This window comes from Aspergillus costaricaensis (genome assembly GCF_003184835.1).
Source record: "Aspergillus costaricaensis CBS 115574 unplaced genomic scaffold BO79scaffold_2, whole genome shotgun sequence".
NCBI classification, from domain to species: domain Eukaryota; kingdom Fungi; phylum Ascomycota; class Eurotiomycetes; order Eurotiales; family Aspergillaceae; genus Aspergillus; species Aspergillus costaricensis.
The window spans coordinates 373,650-394,929 of NW_020291802.1; the positions used below are offsets into that span (position 1 = coordinate 373,650).

Consider the following 21,280-nt stretch of genomic DNA (forward strand, 5'->3'; position numbering starts at 1 on the left):
AAACAAAAGAAAATAAAAAGAAAACTAACGTACAGGGAAAAAAATTAAAAAGATCAATTTGACTAATCGGAATTAGTCTGGTCCGGTCGCAGGAGGGCAAAGTCCCTTAGACTGGGGGGTTTGTTGCGTCTCCCCACCAATGACAAGGGCCAGAACCATCCCCGACTCCGTATTATCCTTCCATTCCTGACGCTAATCAAAGATGCATACATAGACTTTCCAGGGTTCCCGAACAAACAAGAAGAGGTAGACTGTCTACTTGTCAATTTGCTGAAGTTCCTACTCGGTAATATGACATACATGTCGTAATTTTCTATCTCGGTCCAGCTACAATGACATGGCTGTTTCGAAAGTCAATGCAATATCGGCATTTAGAACGTTGTTGACTATCTAAACGGTTGACGCATTATTCTTCGCAGAGACCCATTCTATACTTAACTTTCAATAGGCTAGTAACTATTCCCCGACAAGAAAGGGAAAGAAAAAAAAAATTACTACTGCCTCCTGTACCTGAACAGTGGACTAGGACAGAACCGATCAAGCAGCGCCGCGCGCCAGGACGCCTCGCTCGTGCGGCCATGCAAAAAACGATGGCGATCCCTACCGGGAAGGGTATAGTGGCCCCTGGCCGCATCCCCAGAAGAGGCTTACGGACAAGCTTTTAGCCACGGTGTGATGGAATCCATGGACGGGGGGCTGAACTGAGCCATGATTGGGCCTATGGAAGGGTGGTGTGTGGTTATTTTCCTGACGCTAGTAGTAACGATACCGACATGGGATTAGATACAAGAGAGGAGAATGAGGGGCGGCAGCTCATTTTCCCTTTTTTTATTTTTTTTCTCTCTCTTTCTCTCGCTCCTCATGGCTTTCCCCTGGCCGAAGATTGATCGGAACCGTTGGAGAAGCGCGCTTCGCATATACTAACTAACTATACACCATGTAAGATTGATTCGCGTAGTGGCGATGCGGGAATACGAGTCCCTTCTTTTTTGCCTCAGATCATACCCCATTTCGGGCATCTTTGTCCGACTGGATTCGGCCGTAAGTTCTCAGTAGGTGCTTCGTGCGACTCGGAGTTGTAACAACCAGGGGCTGCGTGTGAGAGTGTCGGAGGTAAACTACAAAGTAGGTATGTATGTACTGTGGGGTGAGAAGAAAGGGCCGAGGGGTCCGGTTTATGGTGTGTTTTGTTTTCACCCTTTAGCCTGATCTCTTTATTCATCAAAAGCTTCCCTGTGCAATCTGGGACTGATGTGCGACACGTATCAATTGGTCCGTCCCTTTTTTTCCCATTCCACTAGCACTTTGTACCAAGCTTTCAAGCATCTCCTTTGAGGAGTGGTTAGATTCACGAGCATCCACATTCCACCCGCCAAACAACTCAACCCGACGTTCTGGAAAACAGAACACCGTAGTCCCACTCGGACCCGACCCGAAATAGCTTCGATTCCAATAGCACAGAAAAGAACTAGTCCTCCCCCCGGGGCCTTGCCAATAATAGGAAACTAGCAGCGACAGGCACGACAGAATTATCTCTTCATCACAAACGCCTCGTTGTCGCAGGTTTCGTCTATGATTAGAATGGAGCAGTTACATAGATGTGCAGTTGCCAGCAGTTCATCGTCGTCATTGATTCTTTCGGTACTACACGGTGTACAGTAAGCAGCATGATATCACCACCAACCATCATGACTTCATATCACCCAACAAACCCGAATCCTGCTCCATTGGTTTAAAAAGACATTGTAAATTTCTCCGGAACAGGAGGCAAAAAGAGGGTCGGCACACGGGGGATAAAAATTTTACCAATCAAGATGGAGATACTAGAATCAGAACAAACAGGCACCTAGATATCCATCCATCTATTCCATTCTCCCCTTCTTCCGGACCCCTCCCCCATCTCAGGCGATCCATAACGCTAAGCAAAAGTGCAAAAGTCTTAGCTTTGCGTATCTATCTCTGATCCGTCAATCAATCGTTTCCATGAACCCACCCCTCTCATACACCCACCCTTCAAGACGGACGGAGTTCCACACCCAAATCCAGCCTCTATGCATACGTGGACACATACGCCCGCCCCCCTCCAACACCAATCCGATTCGTCTACTTCTCGTCTAAGTGGCTTTTTCTTTTCCCTTTTCCTTTCTTGGATTTTTTACTTTTTTTTTTTTTCCTTTTGGCCCCCTTCCCTCCCCTCTTCTGAACCTCGCTTGGCAGTATCCTCCGACAAGACGTTTGACCCATTCATAAGTACGTACTGCAAAGCTTGGCGAGACCCTGAATTCTCATCCTTCAACCCTTGACAGTTTCACTTACTGGATGGAGGATTGCATCTACTGCTGCTTGCTTATCCTACAGTTTACTACAAGTAGTCACTCACCTGGTACTTCATATGAAAAACCAACCTAGACTCGAATTGAAGTACTAACTAATATCAACCATCCCCATCTAAACCACACACGCATACAAATAAGTACTAGTCTCCATCACCCACTTCTCCCAGGCAGAACAGATAAAAAGAAAAATGAGGCACAGCAATAACAATAAGAACAAGTAGTTAACTCCGTGACAAAGTACTAACCACTAGTGTGGAACTCCGAACCGCAATTATGATCCATCATCCTACGCGTCAATTCGTCCCCAGGGATAACGTCAGGCCAGCCAGCAGTCAACAGAAAAGAAAAAGAAAAGAGAAAGGTCCGATTTCAAGCGGTTGACGTGCCGAGCGAAGGGAAGCGGGGAGGGGCTGTGGGAGAGAGAGAGAGAGAGAGATGATGGGCCCTTTTTTTTTTCACTGGTTTCCCACCCTGCATCATCGGAGATGATTGCTATTGGTCAGATAGAGGAAGGGAAATGTTGATGCCTACAATGGGTGGTGGGAAGCTTGCGCATCATGCTTGTCCGGCTTGTGGAGGGAGATCGGAGGTCGGGGGTAATTGTGAGCTGTTAGGGCCGGTTGGATGGATGTACTTCCGCGTTGCGGGTGTTCGGGTGGTTAGATACTTGTTTGTTACTGGGTTGGTTGTGGGTGGAAGGGGGAAGGAAGGGGAAAGTGTATCAGGTAGATATTATGCGTGGTTTTGGGGGATCATGCTATTTTGTTGTTGTTGTGAGGGTTGTAGTAGTTGTTATTGTTGATGTGTGGGTGGGTGGATTCTACTACGTACTGCTAGTCTGCTACTGCTTCTCTGCTCCGGAGATGCACGCTGACAGCAGCCACAGCGACGGCGGCTTAATTATCCGAGAAATTTGGCTGGCGTGTTCAAGGCAGAGCCAAGAATTGGGGTCACGGCTCACAGCTAGAGCAGTATCCAGTCGCATGCTAGCTAGAGAGTAATTCGGGTGTGATAATTGTGCAGTTTTGATGCATCAGTCCGTTCCTCCGTAGGTATTCCGTCTTCCGTCGGAGACAGGAAAGAGAAAGAGATAAGACCGGATTTACTTATAAGCATCGAGATCAGCGCCACCTTCTACGTATACTAGTGTAGTACGTAGATATCAGCCCAGCCAGGCACCATACTGCACGTACTGGAGCAAGAAAGAAATGAGGCAGTGGACGTGGCTGGACTAACGCAGCGCTATACGAGTCCCTACAGGAACCCAAGAGATTGGAAAATGCAGATGACAATAAAGCCACATCGAGTCAGAAAATTGGGATTGGATATACGGTACGCCACGCTGGCTATTGGCACTTACTACCATCAACTAGTTACAGTAGTTATCTAGGCGTACCGTACAGGAATCGATTGATTCTGGAGATCAGGGTCGCGCGCGCGGCCTATCTCCGAGGTTCTACCAATGACCTACAAGAGATGTTAACGACTAGTTCCCAAAGTAGTAAGCTTACGGTGCCGATACGAGGCAGATCCAATGACTCAGCTGCCGAGCCAACCGAAGAAGCCCTCAAATCGATGGCAGATCATCTGGCAGATTACGGGACGCGTCTGGTTGACGACGTAGAATTGCTTTGTAAGCGGCTTCTCCACTACCTAGATTAGGCTTGGCGAGGGTCCATCTTCAGGTGCTAGTAGACAGCTAGGCTAGAGATATTCTCTGGTCCCCGATCGAGTACACGCCGTTGAGAGAGGAGGGCGAAATAACCAAGAAGCGAGCATACGTATGCAGTGGCATAATCGTGGTGGCTTCGTCAGTAGTCTGTTACTAGACGTTAACGTAGTTGCTTTTCAGTTAGTTAACCCCTCTTAGGGGGGTCGCTAGGGCTGAAAGGAATGAATCCCAGGCTGCATTGCATTCATCCCAAGAATGAAGAGTCGTGAAGATCTCTTTCAGCGTAGGTGCCACTGTCTGCACCAGCCAGGGAACCACGCTGTCAATGCACTGGACCCTCCTCCTCCCTCTCTGCTCCTCGCTTTCCTCCTCAGGAAACGTAAACCACCCACTGTATGAAACGGCCAATGTTTAGTGCTCCCTAGCTATTCTTATCGTTCTCATGTTTCCAAAGCTGAATCTGGCCCGGATCGGTGCATGTCAAACCTCGGACGTCGTCCGTAAAGTTAACTTTTATTTTGCCTCAACATGATAATTATTTATCCGCGGAGAAAATCAAAACAAAAAGCAAAGCGAGAAAAAGAAAAAGAGAACGAAAACGTAAAAAACAAAACCACCAAAATGGAACAAGAACCCTTTTTTTTTTCTCATGCCAAGTGTCAGTACCTTACTGTGGCTTGAGCCCTATGGACCCTTTCCCGGCTACACTAGACTCCCTTAGGTACTGCTCAGCGCAAGGTAGAACGACCGGTGCCAGAGACCAATGCAGGGATTTTCCAGTAGTAGCTGGGAAAGAGGGGTTATGTCTTGTTTTCTTATTGTTATCTTCGTTCTCGTATTTTCAATCTCTACTGTTTCTGGCATGGTCTACGATGGCTTTGTTTCTCATTACTACGTACTACTATTGTTTAACATCCTTTTCCGTCTGTCTTTTCGTCCCACGGGCTACTACGAAGATAACGATCTAGAATCGGCGTTATGTCTAAGCATCTTCTTTGCTTATTTTTGGACATTTTTTCTTTTTGTCCTCGTTTACATTGCAATTCCCGTCATCGGGGAACCGGACTCCCCTCTCACCGATCGAAATTCGATTAGACATTATATTGAGCCCGGATATCCCGGCAATTGGAATTATACGCCTTTTCACCATTAAATCACCCACACTTACAACGAAGTGGGTTAGTTCGGAGGGTAGGCATACGTAGGCAACTTAAGGCAGAAATAGACAGACCAGAAATAATCAGGTGGGTGTGTGTGCGCCACTCTCACGCGCTCGCACACAATCAGAGACATGGCTTGGATCTTAGATACGACGTATCTAAGAAAAGAAGAGACAGGGTCCTGGTCTACTGCTAGTCTGGGTAGATAGCTAGCTACTAGCTAACTAGCTATCTTTAGTATACGTTTGTTATAGGTGATGTCTCAGAGCTCGCTTCGGACCAGCTGTTCATTGCAGCGAGCTCTTACTCAATACAAAGGGATTAAACAAAATGTAGGGTGTGATTGGAGTGAAACAGCGACTGCGGGAATCCCGGGTTGGCAGGGGACTTGGTGGTGGTGGTGGTGGTGGAGGGAGAGTGATAAGGGGCGGTTCAGTCGGGTAGGGTCGGTCGGTCGCTTGATTGCTGCAGTACATAGTACATACAGCATATGCAACATCATTAGTAAAAACAAAAACACCCTTATTTTTTGATACAACATTATGGAGAAAAAGAGAAAGAAAAAAAAAACAATAGATCTACGTAGTTCAGACCGAAGAATATTATCTGGTTCGTTCCAACAACTACCGAATGTTGGTCCGGATCCTCAATGCCGCTGAGTAAACAATAATACTGCCTGCCAAGCACACGCACACAATTTCCTCGTCAAAAATCGAAGTTGAGCGAGCGCCTGACCCTTGCGATCTTCAGGGTCCGGAAAGAAAGTTCGGAACCGCAGCTGGGCAAGCGTCGGCGGACCAAGGTAGCACTGAGTCCCGACTAAGCTCGCTACGGTAGTCGATATCCGAGGAGGAGGGGGGAAGTTGACCCATCCATCACATCCAAGGGACAGGAACCGAGAAATGGGAAATTTTTAGAATGAGACAAGATTCACACCGAAGGGGGGGAAGATTGGATTGGGTGGATGGGGAGGGGGTAATCCGGTAACGGTATTGGATATCATGACGGGTAAATTACCCTTTTCGAGGCAGTAAGATTACTCCGGATACGCATATACTTTCTTCCCTTCTTATTTTTCTTGCCCTTCTCGGGGTCCATTCAACTTCAAAGATTGATTGGAGAAGAAGAAAGAGGGACGAAGGGTTATTGTTGGTGAGTGAGTGGGGTGGGGCTGTTATCAAGTAGCCTTCTTAGCTACACGCTAGTGAGAGTTGGGTTCATTCTGGTTTATCGTGCAGAAAGCAGGTGGAGTGGAAGGGGACTGATGAGATTGGTGTAGGGGGTGAGAGTCAGAGTCAGTTAGGTCAAAAATATTGCTCGCTCGGATGTATTCAATAACTGTCTGTTCAGATTGCATATCATTTTGATAGATTGTACAGTATAAAAGTGTAGTCGGAGTATCGAAGTGGTGTCACGCAGGATCCAACTGAACTCAAACTAACCCTAGCCGATATCGATTCCAATTGTCCATACAAAGACGCCTTGTCTCTTCCGTCCAACAATACAACTAAACTCAACTACTTTTCTATCTAAACTACCCACCTCGGAGGTATATCCACAGTCCACACTTCCCACACCATTCACCTCACCACCACCACTAGCAAACGCCAGCTGCGTAAGCAGAGACGTCACTCAGTGGGGTCCGAGATTTGACATGCCGCGCGTAGAATTAGATTAGTCCTCAGATACGCATGAATTAGCCGGAGACTAATCTGTTTGAGGTCTAATCGCTTTCCCCCTCCGTTCTAGACTGTCGCCCGGTGGCTTGTTGGCTGAAGGTCCGGTTCAGCTATGCTTTTCAGGGCTCAATTCGATGCCACTATCTTCAGGCTAGAGAGTCAGAGAGAGAGAGTCAGAAAGAGAGGGGATGAAGGGTCAACACGAAGCAACTAGACTGGATCACCTGGTGTTAGACTGGGAACATACGTAAGCCACACAAACTACGGGGTAAAACGACCGCTTAGTTAGGGACCGATCAGGTGTCGAACCAAACACTAACCAAGATACCCTGTTTTCCTTCATCGATTCTAATCTACATCCATGACACGGTACACACCCACACCACACCCACACACAATCCATGCTGCCCATCCCATGGTACCTGATGACCCCAGAACGGCCACGATCGTACCGAGGATACAAGTTCATACCATGTATAGAGCCGATCTCATTGTTTACACCCCGTAATCACGTTGACTTCATGACCCTCCGTCTTGGATCATTTCCCTTGACACCTAGATACGTAGGTGCATACGAATGCTCCGGTGCCCAGTGGGGCCCAGCCTAGCGTCGCCGAGCAATTGCTTAGGGCTCTCCAACTAGACTAGTATAGATATGTAAAAGAACGAAGAAATTCAAGATGGAAGCGGGGATGCTCCTCCGTTAGCTATTGGGGCGGACCTCAATTAAGGGTTCCCTTAACTTTTTATTTCATTTTCCTTTCCATTTTTTCGCCTCATTTGCTTCCTGAACCGTGGCATCGAAATTTTTCTGCCTGTTGCTCCTACCAACTAGTGTGGCCTTCATCGGGGTTAACTCAAAACGAATCGGTGCAAGGCACACACACATCCCCGAAGAGGTCTACGTAGCGTCTTTTCATTCATTCAGTCAGTCATCCCGTCAGAGATGATACGATGTCGTGATGAGGGCGTTTTGACGAAGACGAAGGGGGAGGAGGCGCCCCCGACGTTTCGGATTCCCTTTTCCCCCTTCGGCTTTCCTATCGACTTGGCTACGTATGTGTATACGCACCTTCATTATGAACGGATTATTCCAGGCATAATCCCGTACGGCCAAGCACTTTCTTCGTCGTGGGACGGAGTTTACTTTCCTGCGTTGACTGATCTCGATCAGCGCCTTGTAAGTGCGGAGGTCTCGTGCGCGCGCCGCCCATGCTGCTGCTGCTACCGCAGGCCTTACGCAGCCAACACTGGAGGAATTACTCCAACATATCAAGGTTAAGTAACTAAACCACGGCGGCGCAGCCTGCAGAGAAGATCATTCCTTCTCGGTCGTAGTGGACGTACGAGTAAATGCCGCTGGACATATGCGTGACAGGATCAGACTGTCGTCTAGCAAAGTATAACGGGCGCCACCCCTCAGCGAGTCAGGCTTGTAGGCTAGTAAGCAGCCACGGGGCAGGACCCTTGAATTTGGGTGCTTTTGGGGGGCGGCTACTGCTGCTACTGCTGCTTGAGACTGATCACGTATGCCGAAATGAAGGCGCTTTGCATGAGCGTTGGTTGGTTCATGTGGTCAAGGGGATACGTTTGCAGGTGGGAAATGGGCTGATTGTATGCGTACTATGGCTCTTGGCTGGCTTGGCCTCTTGCAGCAGGTCCCAGGCAGGGTCTGAGGTTTGTTCTGCTGGGTGTTGGACCCTCGTTTGATACGACTGGACTACTTGTTTGGGATTGCAGATGGATGTGGTCGTTCACTGAGTGCTTGCACCGTGTTGAACGCTGTTGTGCAATTATCAGAGAGAGAGTTATGGCCCCACGACGACGCACTTACGTGTCTTTTGGCATTGGATGATGACGATGACTGCCCAATCAACGCACCTTGGTAGACGCTCAGCCAGCCCAAGTCAGGCGAAGATAACCTGTATATGCCTGTGGATTTGACATCCTGCATGTTTCATCTATGATCAGAAATAACCATGAACTTGCAGTATCGAGTCTAGATTACTTGTTAGTTACCTTTGGCTGATAATCAGTAACTGCCCTATGTCCTTGACAGCTGACGTTTGCCTTGAGAGGTCTCCTCATAGTGAGACATTACGAGCGATGCGCTGGGTGCTAACCGGTTACCTCGATGTCGACATCGCCCCAGAACCGCCCTCAGCTTACCCTCCATCTCATCCAGACCAATGAATGCGCGCTCAAGTCCGTCATCCTGTCGCTAGTCCATTCAGCAATACACAAGATACCGATACGTCTCGAAGTCAAGCCTTGAGGCATAGATGACTCAGGCATGGCATTGTGCCCTAGGCGGGATTACTGTTGAGACATTTGGTCCCTCCTCGGTGGAAACTTTGTGCGCACGTGGCGAACGAATCTTGCAGTTGTCGAGATGCAGCAGCCTCGTGAGCCTTAGTACAGCGAGGCACAGCATAGTGTTGAGGTGGTTGGCCTAGTTACGCTTCCAGTGTAGAACAATGGAGCTATCTGCGCCGAGTTGAGGAAAAATCAGAATGGACTGGCACAGATGTGCGACACAGATGTTAGGCTAACGGCGATGAGTGACGAACACGTTCTTACGGACAAGGCCACTGCTACAGGACTACTACGGAGAATTAGAAAACTATCAATTGATTGTTGAGTGCTTGACTTCTTATCTGTAAGTCTACTATGGGCGCGACGCCTGCAGACTACAGATCTGCAGTGGTCGGGATGAACGTTCCGCTAATATCTCCCAGCCAGCAGGTACGGCTCTCGAAAGATAGAATACATTCCTGGGAATTCAATTCCAGTTGGCCTTGGATGATCTCATATCGATATGTGGCGAGCCTATCCCTGTCCGGCAAGCAACCGGCTGGAATGTTCAAGGCCCCTGGAATGCGAGATGGTCAACCCCTACCATTTAGGGCCTATGCTACTGTCTCATTTCGATCGGGCCTGGATAACTGAGTAAAACAATGGCGGCTTTGCTTTTTGCCCATGGGGGTATCACGAAATAGAACTTCTGACTACTTGGTGTTTCGGTGCGGTAGTGGTGGTGGTATCAACTTAGCCTGAGAGGACTAGTTACCTCCTAATAGCAAGCAAACTTCCAGAATTTGAGAAATAAGTGGCGTGCAAAATCCAATTCATGGCTGGATCTTATCTTGAGACGCGATCTCGCAAAACGCGAGGTATTCCCCCCGCGACATCTATCCAGCCCTTCCATTCCGCACGTCGGCAAAGTCTCATCGCACAGGGGGTCCGGGGCAACGGCGAGGAGTATATCTAGGCTCGACTGTCTCGTCGAACATTCAAATTTAATTTCACCTCAAAATTACTCCTCAAAGCACTTAGCCGGTTTCCATTGCCCTTTCGTACTCTTGCTCTTGGTTTTTATACCACATCGCACTGCCCTCTCACAACACCATGCACACCAAGACGCCATCAGTGACCTGCATGGTCCTCACATTCCTCACCTTCTCTTCTCTCACCCTCGCATATCCTGTATCTACATCGAAGAAGGACGTTGTATCGAGAGCGGTGAGTTCGAGATCTCCTGACCCGGTAAGTATTCTTGGTTGTATACTCACACCCACCCAATTAGCTGACTCTCTCGCCACAGCGAATGATCCCTCAAGCCGATACCCCGGACGACGAGAACAGTGATCTTATCGACACCCTTTTTGACTCTATCGGACTTCATGACTTGACGAAGCTCAACCACTGGAAGTCGGACAATGAGCCTGATAAGTCTGATCAGCCTGATGTCATTGATGACAGCAACAGCCCTACAAAGACCGTGACCAGCCAAAACAACGATGTCGATCAAGATGATGACAAGGCGACGGATAATGGGAAGGATAGCAATAAGGTTGCAGATGACTCGACCTCCCAAGATTACGAGAAATACTCTGACAACAGTAAGAACAGTAAGGGTAACACCCTTCCGAACCCTGCATCGGACGCTTCAGGGTTCGCGAAGGCCTTGATGCAGAAGATACAGGACGCTGTCAAGGATGCTCTAGATAGCAGCGACGAGCACACGCTTCACTGAGAGATGCTGAGAGTATACTTTCTATCTCTGTTGTCTCAACTCTTTTGGGATTGTAATGTTTGGTTGGCGGGTGTTTTGTTTGTCTCGACGTCTCTCCTATACTTCTGTTTTTGTGAAAAAGTATTCAGCGGCGTGTCACGATTGACGAAGTCCAATAGCAAGGAAGCTATATAATGAGTTAGTATTTGAAGTAGAAAATTGACTTGGTGATCCTAGAACCTCTCGGTCTCCGTCCATCTATATGATTCTCCGTTCTTGGTGGATTTAACTTCCGTCCGTCGGTCTACGAGCTTAACTCCAGCTAAATCCGGGAAGGACCCCTCGGCCTCCATGATTAATACCGCGGCCGATCCACAGAACTCATCGAATCTAATCGTAACTCTCAATGACAATCGGCGGGTCTCGTATCCAATTGTGAGTCAAGAGCGACAATCCAGGACGATGTCCGAGGAAATCCGAATATTGGTGTTGAGGCGGGGGAAAGCAGAGATAAAAAGCCCCTCATCGACCCTCTTCATTGCGGGCTGCAACCCCGACCCAAACTCAAGCTTAAATACCATCCATCATCACCTCTTATTCTTCAAGAGCTTCACATCTTAACCTCCAATCGAACACCACAAACCGCCCCAATCGCCACTACACCTCCAGCAAAATGCCTTCCCTCAACGGACGCGAAATCGGCCACACCGGCTACGGAACCATGAGTATGTTGGAAAACAATCAACCCCGCAGTCACCATAATTCTTTTTCGCAGCTGACGATAATGATGTCAAATCAAAGGAATGACCTGGGTCCCCCAGCCTCCCTCTGACGAGCAATGCTTCGAAACCCTGAACGCCACTCTCAAGCTCGGAGCCAACTTCTGGAACGCCGGCGAGCTCTACGGCACACCCGATTACAACTCGTGCCACCTCCTGAACAAATACTTCACCAAGTACCCCGAGAACGCCGACAAGGTCGTCCTGAGTATCAAGGGTGGCTTGAAGCGTGGAGAGCTTACTCCCGATAGCTCCGAGGCCAACATCCGCCGGAGTGTGGACGAGTGTCTGCGCGTGCTGGATGGAAAGAAGAAGATCGATATCTTCGAATGCGCTAGACAGGATCCGAACGTGCCGGTGGAGCAGCAAGTGACTGTCCTGGCGCAATATGCCAAGGAGGGCAAGATCGGAGGTATTGGGTTGAGTGAGGTGGATGCAGAGACTATTCGCAGAGCGTACGTTGTTGCTACACACATTCATCTACTTGCAGAAGCTGGTTACACGAACAAAAAGGAATAGCAGCTGACGAAATCACACAGTCACAAGGTCCACCCGATCGCAGCGGTAGAGGTTGAATTGTCCCTCTTTGACACCACAATCCTCAACAATGACGTCGCGAAGGTTTGCGCTGAGCTCAACATCCCCGTTGTGGCTTACTCGCCCTTGGGCCGCGGTGTGTTGGCCGGCGCTTTCACCAGTGTGAATGAGATCCCTGAGGGCGATTTCCGCAGAATGCTACCCAAGTTCCAGGAGGAAGCCATGAAGGAAAACATCAAGCTGGTCAATGAGGTCAAGGCCCTGGCCACGCGCAAGGGTGTGGCTCCTGTACAGATCGCCTTGGCTTGGATCCTCACTCTCAGCGGCAAGCCGGGAATGCCCACCATTATTCCCATCCCCGGTGGTACGACGGTTGACAAGGTTACTCAGAACCTGGAGGGAGTGCCTCGCCTTAGTGATGCTGAGATGGACGAGCTTAAGGGCATTTTGGAACGGATCCAGGTGGTCGGAAGTCGCTACTAAGCTACGGTTGTACGGTCTTCATAGGGCATGTGCTTTGGCGATTTCTTGATAATGAATATGATATCATTGCTATATATGTGTATAGTATAGGAGAGATAATAAGATCCTGAATAAGCCAGAATTGTCAGCTTGTGTTGACGTGGCAGCAATGGAAAGCTTCATGGACACAATGAAAACAGACGAGGGGTCAGATCAAGTGTAGAAGAGTCAACATGCAATCTCACAAAAAGGAGATTGTCAGGATTGCAGAATTCTTGATTAATTCATCATGGAAGTTGCGGCAGATTCAAAACACAATAAAGTGGTAGGAAATTGGCGGCAACTTACCCTGCTCAAACAATGTGTGGGCAGGATCTGTTAGACAGATCACGAAAACAAGAGACAATTAGCTAGAAAGTAGCTCAATTAGCCACTGGAAGAGTAATTGAGTCACATTAGATCTCAAGGCGAATCCCCAAGTTGCGTTATTTCCCAGTTACTTGGACCAGGGAAGTGTAAAAGAGGAGAAGAAAAGAAAAGGAATTTCGGGCGCGAAGAAAATTGGCGGCGCAATAGCCTCATCACGTGCCGGGTGCTCAGCCCAGTGTATACTCCGGCGCCGGATATCGAACTTCCAAACATCTCAAACCTGGCTCACTCCTCCAGCCAGTGCCAGTAACACTCCTCAAGGCCCACAGTTGTTGCTCAGTTCCCCCCCGTTATTCACTCACCAACTCTGCTGAAAGCGGGCCCTCCTCTCCTGTCAACCACCATGACGGAATCTCCGGGCTCCCCCCTCTCCTCCATTGCTTCCGACGACATGTCGGATCGCGACGACCTAAAGCAAGCCTTCTCCCCCTCCGGCTCCAACATGCCTCCCTCAAAGCGTCGTCGCACTGGCGTTGCCTCTTGGGATCGCAATACTCCCGTTTCGACCACTTTCCAAGATGACCTCCCTCCTCCTTCTCCCTCCACCTCCATCTCGTCCGATACCTCCGGCGACATTCCCAACTCTCCCAACACCCTCGCTCTCATAGGCGGCAGTCAGGATGACGACTACAGCGGCCAAGGCAACGACCAGGTCACCGTCTGTCGCTGGGATGGATGCGACGCCGGTGATCTCGGCAATATGGACGGCCTCGTGAAGCACATACATGAAGAACATGTCGGGAGCCGACAGAAGAAGTACTCCTGCGAATGGTCCGATTGCAGTCGAAAGGGTCAAACTCACGCAAGTGGCTACGCGCTGCGCGCACACATGAGAAGCCATACGCGAGAAAAGCCCTTCTATTGCGCTCTACCTGGTAAGTTTTCCAAGACCTGTCCCGTCATACGTTGCTCGTTATCCCTTGGCAACGTCTAACATTGATCTTCTATTTTGTCTATAGAATGCGACCGCAGCTTTACTCGATCAGACGCCCTTGCCAAACACATGAGGACTGTTCACGAAACAGAGGCGCTTCGCCCCTCCGACCCCGTACCCAAACACCACAACGTCGCTGCTTCGGCGGCAGGAACGCCGACCGCGACCCCGTCTGGCAAGATCCAACGGTTGAAGCTGAAGCTGTCGTTCCCGCCGAAGGACGACGCAGGAGATCACAGCGAAAGCGCCAATGAGGAGGCAGCAGGACTGGAGGACGATCTCCACGTACCTCCTGGTGGATTGGAGAAGGAGTTCGACACCTACGAGATGCTGCTTGAAGGGCCGCAACTGTATCGGCTGCTTCTGAGACAGATTCACTGGGCACAGCAGGATGGTGCGGAGCTACGCGACGCATGGGAGAAGATTCGCGTCAAGAGAAAGGAATCGTGGATGGAGAAGGAAGCGATCTTTGATGACTTGATGGAGGCCGAGGTACGATTGTTTAAGCTCCTCGATGAGAAATTCAGCGTGGCCAAGTCTGCGCCGGCGAACGGGACGGATAATGCACCGCAGTCGGAGCAACGGCAGTCAGAGCCAACGGAGATGGATGTTGCACAGGACCAGGGGTCTGGGTCTGTTCCGCCATGATATGATGGTCGGTATTGATGGCGGTGGTCACTTAATATATCCTTCTTGACTTGATCACTCCTGCCTTTGCTATTGCTCTTCCTACCCTTTTCCTCTTGTACTTTACCTTCTTGTTTTGGGGGCTTTTTTTGGGAATCTTTTTTTTTTCTTGGGGCTGCTGCTGGTAATGACTTCGCCACGGAATTGGGCCACGTCACATCACGTCTCTTGTGATAAAAAACGTGCCACTACTCATATTCCATTCTTTTTTTTTCCCCTCCTTTTCTTATACACCTTTTGTCTCCATTATCTTACCACGTCACGGGACATGCAGGGACTCGATCAATTCCGGTTTAGTTCATTTCATTTTCATTTCGTTTCGCTTTCGCTTTCGTTTCCGCAAAATATCCTGGTCTTTACTAGTTTGCTGAGTGTTTGTAACCTTACGAAATGGGATTGGCGCTTCCTTTCTTTCTTCCAATATTGAATGATAGCATGGAGTCACTACTATTGAAAAGAAATAAAAATCAAGTACCTTGATTCATTTGCATGCATGTAACCCTTATAGTTGTTGTTTGTTGAAATGTGGTCTGATTGTAGTAACTCCATTAGGAGAAGAGAAAGAGAACCAGTGACAAATGCACTCCGCGCCTCTTCTTTTTCCTCGCACGCATGTCTTTGTCAACACCAAGTCGAACGAGCATGCCAAGCAGTAGCAGCCTTCAAGACGTATCCTAGACAATGGAGTGGGAACACAACACTCTTTCCTGTTGAAAAAATAAGAAACAACTATCGAAGGTCTAAGGACACGTCGATACAAAATTAAGAAAAGCAAAAACAAGATGGATATCCATTCATTCCCAGGCTAGAATCAACGTAGTAGAAAGAGATCAAACTCCAGGGAATAGTAATAGTAAAGTAGCCCGATAATGATAATGATGATGACGATGTTGATGGTCTGAAAAGAAGATACATGAATTCGAAGGATATAAGAGGAGCCCTGCTCGGATGGTATGGTTTAAGGGAAAAAAGGGCTAAGAAAACAATCATGGCAACAGCTGGGTGTTTTTTTTTTCTTCTTTTCTTTCCCGGATTCGATATCGGAGGAAGAACAAATAACGCCGCTCATCATTCTGGAGGTATATGGGAGGGAGGCGAATGATGAGCGATAGAAAGAGGAATAGGAAACGATATATGTGAACACATCACAAATCCCGATGCTCCAAATACGCGGGAAACCCGCAAGACGTTAAGAGCCAAAGAAATAGCTGCCATGCATGCAAACATCATAGAAGGCCACTCATGGGGTCAACCTCACACAACACTCCTTATTCGTAGATCATACCAGACGCCGTCGCCATGCTAACCCAAATGATGCATATGTACCTTTTAACATGAATAGAAGCAAAAAGAAGAACTCCATGTAAAGAACAAGACCCTTGACATCCTTTCGCTGGCAGATACCGGGATTAGAAAACCGGTATCTACTCTCCGTTGGAGGCTGGCTTGGAAGCAGCAGGCTCCTTAGGGATTGCGATCAGTTTATGATACATTTCTTGAAGTTTAGCCCCTCCGGCGTCTTTGTTGGGCCAGTAGTGTACCGAAACATATTGCCTATTAAGGGAGTCAGTATACTTTGTTCGGAACAGAAGCCGGATTGCATTGGACATACCACAAACGAGTCTCCAAAGACGACATGGAGCCCTGGCCCTTCAGATTTTGACCGATGAATTCACCGACCTTTCCAAGTAGACGTCTCAACTCCGTAGCCCTTTCAGCCTTGCTCGGGAAGTTCTCTTTAGTAACGGCTGACACCTTCTTCAGATTCTCGCGAATGGGCTTGAAGAACAAGCGAGCCATGTCCTCTTTGCCGGCGGAGTAGCCATTCTCATGAGGCTTACGACGCCGAATGTCCTCACTGGATGCGTCGGAGGTTCGATGACGGCTTCGTTCGCCTTCATGCATGGATCTGGGTCGATCGTGGCTGGGAGTATGGTGTCGTTCAACACTATCCCTGGCGCCGTGGGTATGAGACCGATGCCTGGAACGTTCTGTTTCCCGGTGGCCTCTGCGAGAAAGAGACGGTGCGGGCGAAGCCGAGACGCTGTTGCTGGCATGCGTACGGGAACCTTTCCGGTTATTCCGGTGATGATTCTCGACAGCTCTCTTCGCGCTGACACTCGAACCGTTGGTGACTTTGTCACGAAGAACAGATAACAGATAGTCTGCGCGACGAACAAGGTGAACGGCTCCTGGAGACTTCGTTGTCTTGTCCTCGGCATTCATACGTTCATTTTTCCTCTCAACACGGTGTTCTTCAAGGAAGAACTTGTCGCCAAGGCCAAGGTCGGGATCGTCTCGGATCTGCGTCCACGCACCATATCCGTGCCGCGCAATACCGATACACAGCATCCCGTCCTCGCGTGCACCCCATGGACACGTATAGTCCGCGGCTTTAGTGGCTTCCGGTATCCGGAAATTCTTGAAGTCAGGCACGGCGGCCGTCGCCTCCTTCAAGATACGCATTTCCGTCGGACGTTCCACAATAGTGTACGCATTAAGACGCTTGACTCCATGGAGATCGAATAAGACCGCCTTCTTTTCTTTCTTCGTCGGCACCTTACCAGCGTGTTCAAGGGCCTCGAGTTTCTCTATGTCTTCCCGCACCAGATCAGCAGCCTTGTCAGTTATTTCGCGGAGCGCAGCCTTGACCGTCTCTCTATCACGGTCAAGGAGACGTGCCTCACGAACGACATCCTCCTCGCGTTCTACCATATTTCCAAAACGAAGGTAGGCACGCAGAAGATGGCGGTATTCTTTCTCCACAAGGGGTCGTTTCGGGTCCGACTGAGCATTTGAGTCGGAGTCATCGCCATTCTCCATACTGACCTGTGCTCTCGCTAATCTCTTGGCTTTGCGTTCTTCACGGGTATCCCGTGCATCACCCGGTGCATTGCGCTTGCGAGGTCGGTTCTGCTCAATGACTTCAGCAAGATAGCGTTCGTCGGCTTTCTTCTTCTCCTCCGCCTTGATCTCCTCCAGCTGTTCTTTGGGTATGATGTCATCCCAACTAAGGTCGTCTACCTTGATGTCAACATATTCGAAGGCTCGAAGGAACTCTTCGCCACCGTCAGCTTGAATCTCCTCAGCCTGTTCGGTCTGATGAAGTTCTGCGTTTGCGAGGACTGAGTCGATATCGAGTTGTTCAAGCTTCTCCTGGTTACCAGTCTGCTCGAACATCCTCTGGCCACGACGTTTGAGAATACGTGATATATCCTCTGTTGAGTTTGGCTCGCTGACCGAGATTCCACTACGAGCCATCTTGTTTTGAATCTCTGACGCCTCCTTGTCAGTAACACCACGTTGGATTGTGATGAACTCGAGTAGAAGCTTGTTTCGAGCTCTCTCAATCACTTCCTCCTCCACGGTATCCTTTGACACCAGGCGATACACACTAACCGGCCTCGTCTGTCCAATACGGTGCGCTCTGGCCATGGCTTGAAGATCAGCCTGGGGGTTCCAGTCAGAATCAAACAAGACTACAGTATCTGCCGTCATAAGGTTGATTCCAAGACCACCGGCTCGGGTAGACAAAATGAACGCAAAGTCATTGCTTCCAGGAGCATTGTAGTGTTCAATTGCCAAACGACGTGCAGCCGCAGGGATAGTACCATCCAGTCGTTGATATGTATATCCGCGGAATTCCATATAATCACCGAGGATGTCAAGCATCTTAACCATCTGACTGAAGATCAACACACGGTGACCGTCACGTTTCAGCTTGGCAAGAAGCTGATCCAAAAGCATCATTTTACCACTGCTGGTGATCATTGCCCTCAGAACATCCTCCCGGCGGGTACTACCTTCCAGAATCCTGGCTTCGGCATTGGGGAACATAAATGGATGGTTACTTGCTTTCTTCAGCTCCATCATGATGTTCAGAAGTGATTGTTTTTGACCTCTGGCTCCGTCATTGAGCGCAGCGTAATTCTTGGTGAGAATATTCTTGTAGTACTCCAGTTGGACGTCGGAGAGCTCGACGCGAATGATCTTTTCGGTCTTGGGGGGAAGGTCAGACTCCACTTTCGACTTCGTTCGACGTAGCATGAAGGGTTGAATAGCTTTCGTCAGCTCCGCAAGCTTATGAGAGGCAGCTTCTGCGTTCAAGTCCATGTCGGCATCAATATGAACCAGGCCCGGATTTAAGAAGTCTAGAAGGGCAGAGAGTTCTGCAAGGTTGTTTTGAATAGGAGTTCCGGTGATGAGAAGTCGAGCCGGAGACCTGAACTCGAGCAACTTCAAATATAGCTGAGATTCGCGATTCTTCAACCGATGTGCCTCATCAACGGCCATAAACTGCCATTTGAACTGGCTCAAGAAGGCCGAGTCCAGCAGGACATACTCATATGTTGTGAGGAGTACATTGAACTTAGGGCGTCGGGGGTTCCCGTCTACCATAAGCTCATGTTCACGCAGAACTGTGCGTGCAGCCTCATTGCCATTGTAGACAACATAGTTTAGGTCAGGGGTCCAGTGGTCGAAGGTTTCAGCCCAGGATGGCATCGTCGAGAGTGGGACGACGACCACGAAAGGCCCTTGCTGGCGGCGCACGTGGCGTAGCCAGTTGATGAATGCAACGGTCTGGACAGTCTTACCAAGACCCATCTCGTCGGCCAGCACAACGTTGCGGTTCTTCACCCAATTGAAAGCCATGAAGTTGACACCTTTCACCTGGAACTCCTTCAGCTGGCCATTCTGTAGGAAGCTAGGTGTGCTCTTGATTGTTTCGAATGACTTGCGCGTGGCTGGGTTGGTTTCGGACTTGTCTGACACCGGGGGGCGAGAGGAGCGATCTAGAAAACGGTCTATCTCGCGCTGAGCAATATTACTAACGAGATCTTCACTCTCCCATGTACAAGAGTCGTAAAACAGGCGCTTCCATTTGACGAAGTACTCCGTCCCTTCGTCGCCTTCGCGCATTCCGATGACTCGCTCAACTTGTTTGTAATCCTCAATTGCGTCTACATCCCTCTCACGATCGAGGTTCCATTTCTCCCGATCCTCGGGGGCAACATCTGCATCATTCTTGAGGCGGACGTCTTCGGACAGTGTTTTGCGTATGTAATTGTCAAGGCGGCGGGTACTACGACAGTTGGCAAGACTCTCGGCCGTTTCCCATGTGGCATGGTAATGGGATTTGCCTTGCCATTTGATGTAGAACTCAAAGTCGTGGCGGCCGACGTCGAGGCTACTTGGGTCCACACCATCCTTGAGGCGATGATTGAGCACAATATCGACAGCTGGGCGATCATCCTCCACGGTATTCACCCAATAGTTCTGCGTCATTTCCTCTGGGTCATCCTCGAACATGGAATCATCATCATCTTCGTTGTAATTTGAGACCCGAGAAGCATTCCTCGTTGAGAAACGAACCTCAGGGTGCGAAGGTGCATCGTTTGATGAGGCTTGAAGGAGCCGCCGTCGCCTCGCCTTACTTGTACGAGCACGGGGACCCCCGTACTCATCGCTGTCCGAGTCTTCGGAGAACGACGACTGGGTTACGGAGCGGGAGGGACGTTTCGAGGTGGGTTGTGAGGCCGCAGCGCGTCGACGCTTAGCACGGGGTGCTACAGCATCAGAGTCGTCCGAGTCCGAGTCTGATTCGACTATTTGACGCGTCGTGCGGGCTCTTGCGCTTCGGCGAAGGCCGTATAGATCGGGGTTCTGTCGGATATAGTCTGATTCATTGACCGACGATGATTTCCGTTTCGTGCCACGCCTGGTTTCTGATGATGAAGAGTTTTCAGAGCCGGATGCACTACTCTGGTCCTCGTCATTTTCCATCCCAAAAGCATCCTCATCTCCCTCTGCGTCCGGGGAGCCGGCGTTATAGGACTCGTCTGCGGCGTCTTCCTCGGGGGAGGATGATGAATCGCGTGCGGCATGGTTTGCATAGGAGTCGGATAGGTGGTCTTCACTCTCGCTGACTGCAAGATCATCTCTGCTGCTTGCAGCATCGGAGGCAGGTGATGCGGAGTACCCATTCATCAGGGCCATTGTGGCCGATGGTTCGGAGGTAGATGGGATCACCATGCTAGTAGCTATTGATGATGAGAGGCATCAGCATTGAAGCCCGGTACGAGGCCGGAGAGGGATGGAAGACACGGCATAGTGTGAAACATATTTACGCGACTCAGATTCCACTAGAATCGAACAGAATAGGTAGGTGAACGAGGTAGGAGATGGAGGTATGATGGATGGGCATGTTTTTGATGGCGGGCTGGATGAAACGCGACGGAGAGTGATAGGGAAGAGATGGGGGATAATAGGGGCAAATCCGAAGGCAAAAACAGGTACAGGAGAAAAAAGCCAGCCAGACCTTGACCAGGAGGAACCCGAGAACCCCTCAATACACCAGATGTAGGGGATATCTGGAGTTCTTCGGTGGGTCGAGACCGTGGAGAAGTACCCCGGCCGACAGTGGCAGGACACGTCTAGGAAAAAGCTAGGAAAGACAAATAAAATACTTACATTCCATAGCTTGGTGACCCCTAATCAGGGAAAAATGAAGAAGTAAATGGTGACAATGTTGAAGGGAAAAGGTGGGGGGGAGGGGAGGATGGAATGGTGGAGGCAGCAAAGGAACGATG

At 49.5% G+C, this 21,280-nt stretch overlaps 4 protein-coding genes across 4 annotated transcripts; 3 read left to right on the forward strand and 1 right to left on the reverse strand.

Annotated features, from left to right (window-relative positions):
* Positions 1-10,255: 10,255 nt before the first annotated feature.
* On the forward strand, positions 10,256-11,022 carry BO79DRAFT_267621 (uncharacterized protein; the record flags this gene model as incomplete). The annotated part of the gene is made up of 2 exons (XM_025687061.1): positions 10,256-10,393; positions 10,434-11,022. 2 exons carry the CDS (start codon positions 10,256-10,258, stop codon positions 10,881-10,883), a joined length of 588 nt encoding a protein of 195 aa, XP_025544308.1. The 3' UTR covers positions 10,884-11,022.
* A 403-nt stretch (positions 11,023-11,425) lies between these two features.
* BO79DRAFT_164166 (aldo/keto reductase family protein) lies at positions 11,426-12,730 on the forward strand. The gene is made up of 3 exons (XM_025679176.1): positions 11,426-11,587; positions 11,664-12,096; positions 12,181-12,730. The coding sequence occupies exons 1-3, from the start codon at positions 11,536-11,538 to the stop codon at positions 12,659-12,661; spliced, it is 966 nt and encodes a 321-aa protein (XP_025544309.1). The 5' UTR covers positions 11,426-11,535; the 3' UTR covers positions 12,662-12,730.
* Positions 12,731-13,299: 569 nt separating this feature from the next.
* On the forward strand, positions 13,300-15,095 carry BO79DRAFT_284101 (C2H2-type zinc finger protein). Its single transcript, XM_025688216.1, has 2 exons — positions 13,300-13,944; positions 14,029-15,095. The coding sequence occupies exons 1-2, from the start codon at positions 13,413-13,415 to the stop codon at positions 14,649-14,651; spliced, it is 1,155 nt and encodes a 384-aa protein (XP_025544310.1). The 5' UTR covers positions 13,300-13,412; the 3' UTR covers positions 14,652-15,095.
* Positions 15,096-16,017: 922 nt separating this feature from the next.
* BO79DRAFT_24252 (chromatin-remodeling ATPase CHD1) lies at positions 16,018-20,952 on the reverse strand. Its single transcript, XM_025685218.1, has 2 exons — positions 16,303-20,952; positions 16,018-16,244 (listed from the first exon to the last, which is right to left on the reverse strand). The coding sequence occupies exons 1-2, from the start codon at positions 20,721-20,723 to the stop codon at positions 16,115-16,117; spliced, it is 4,551 nt and encodes a 1,516-aa protein (XP_025544311.1). The 5' UTR covers positions 20,724-20,952; the 3' UTR covers positions 16,018-16,114.
* Between the last annotated feature and the right edge of the window lie 328 nt (positions 20,953-21,280).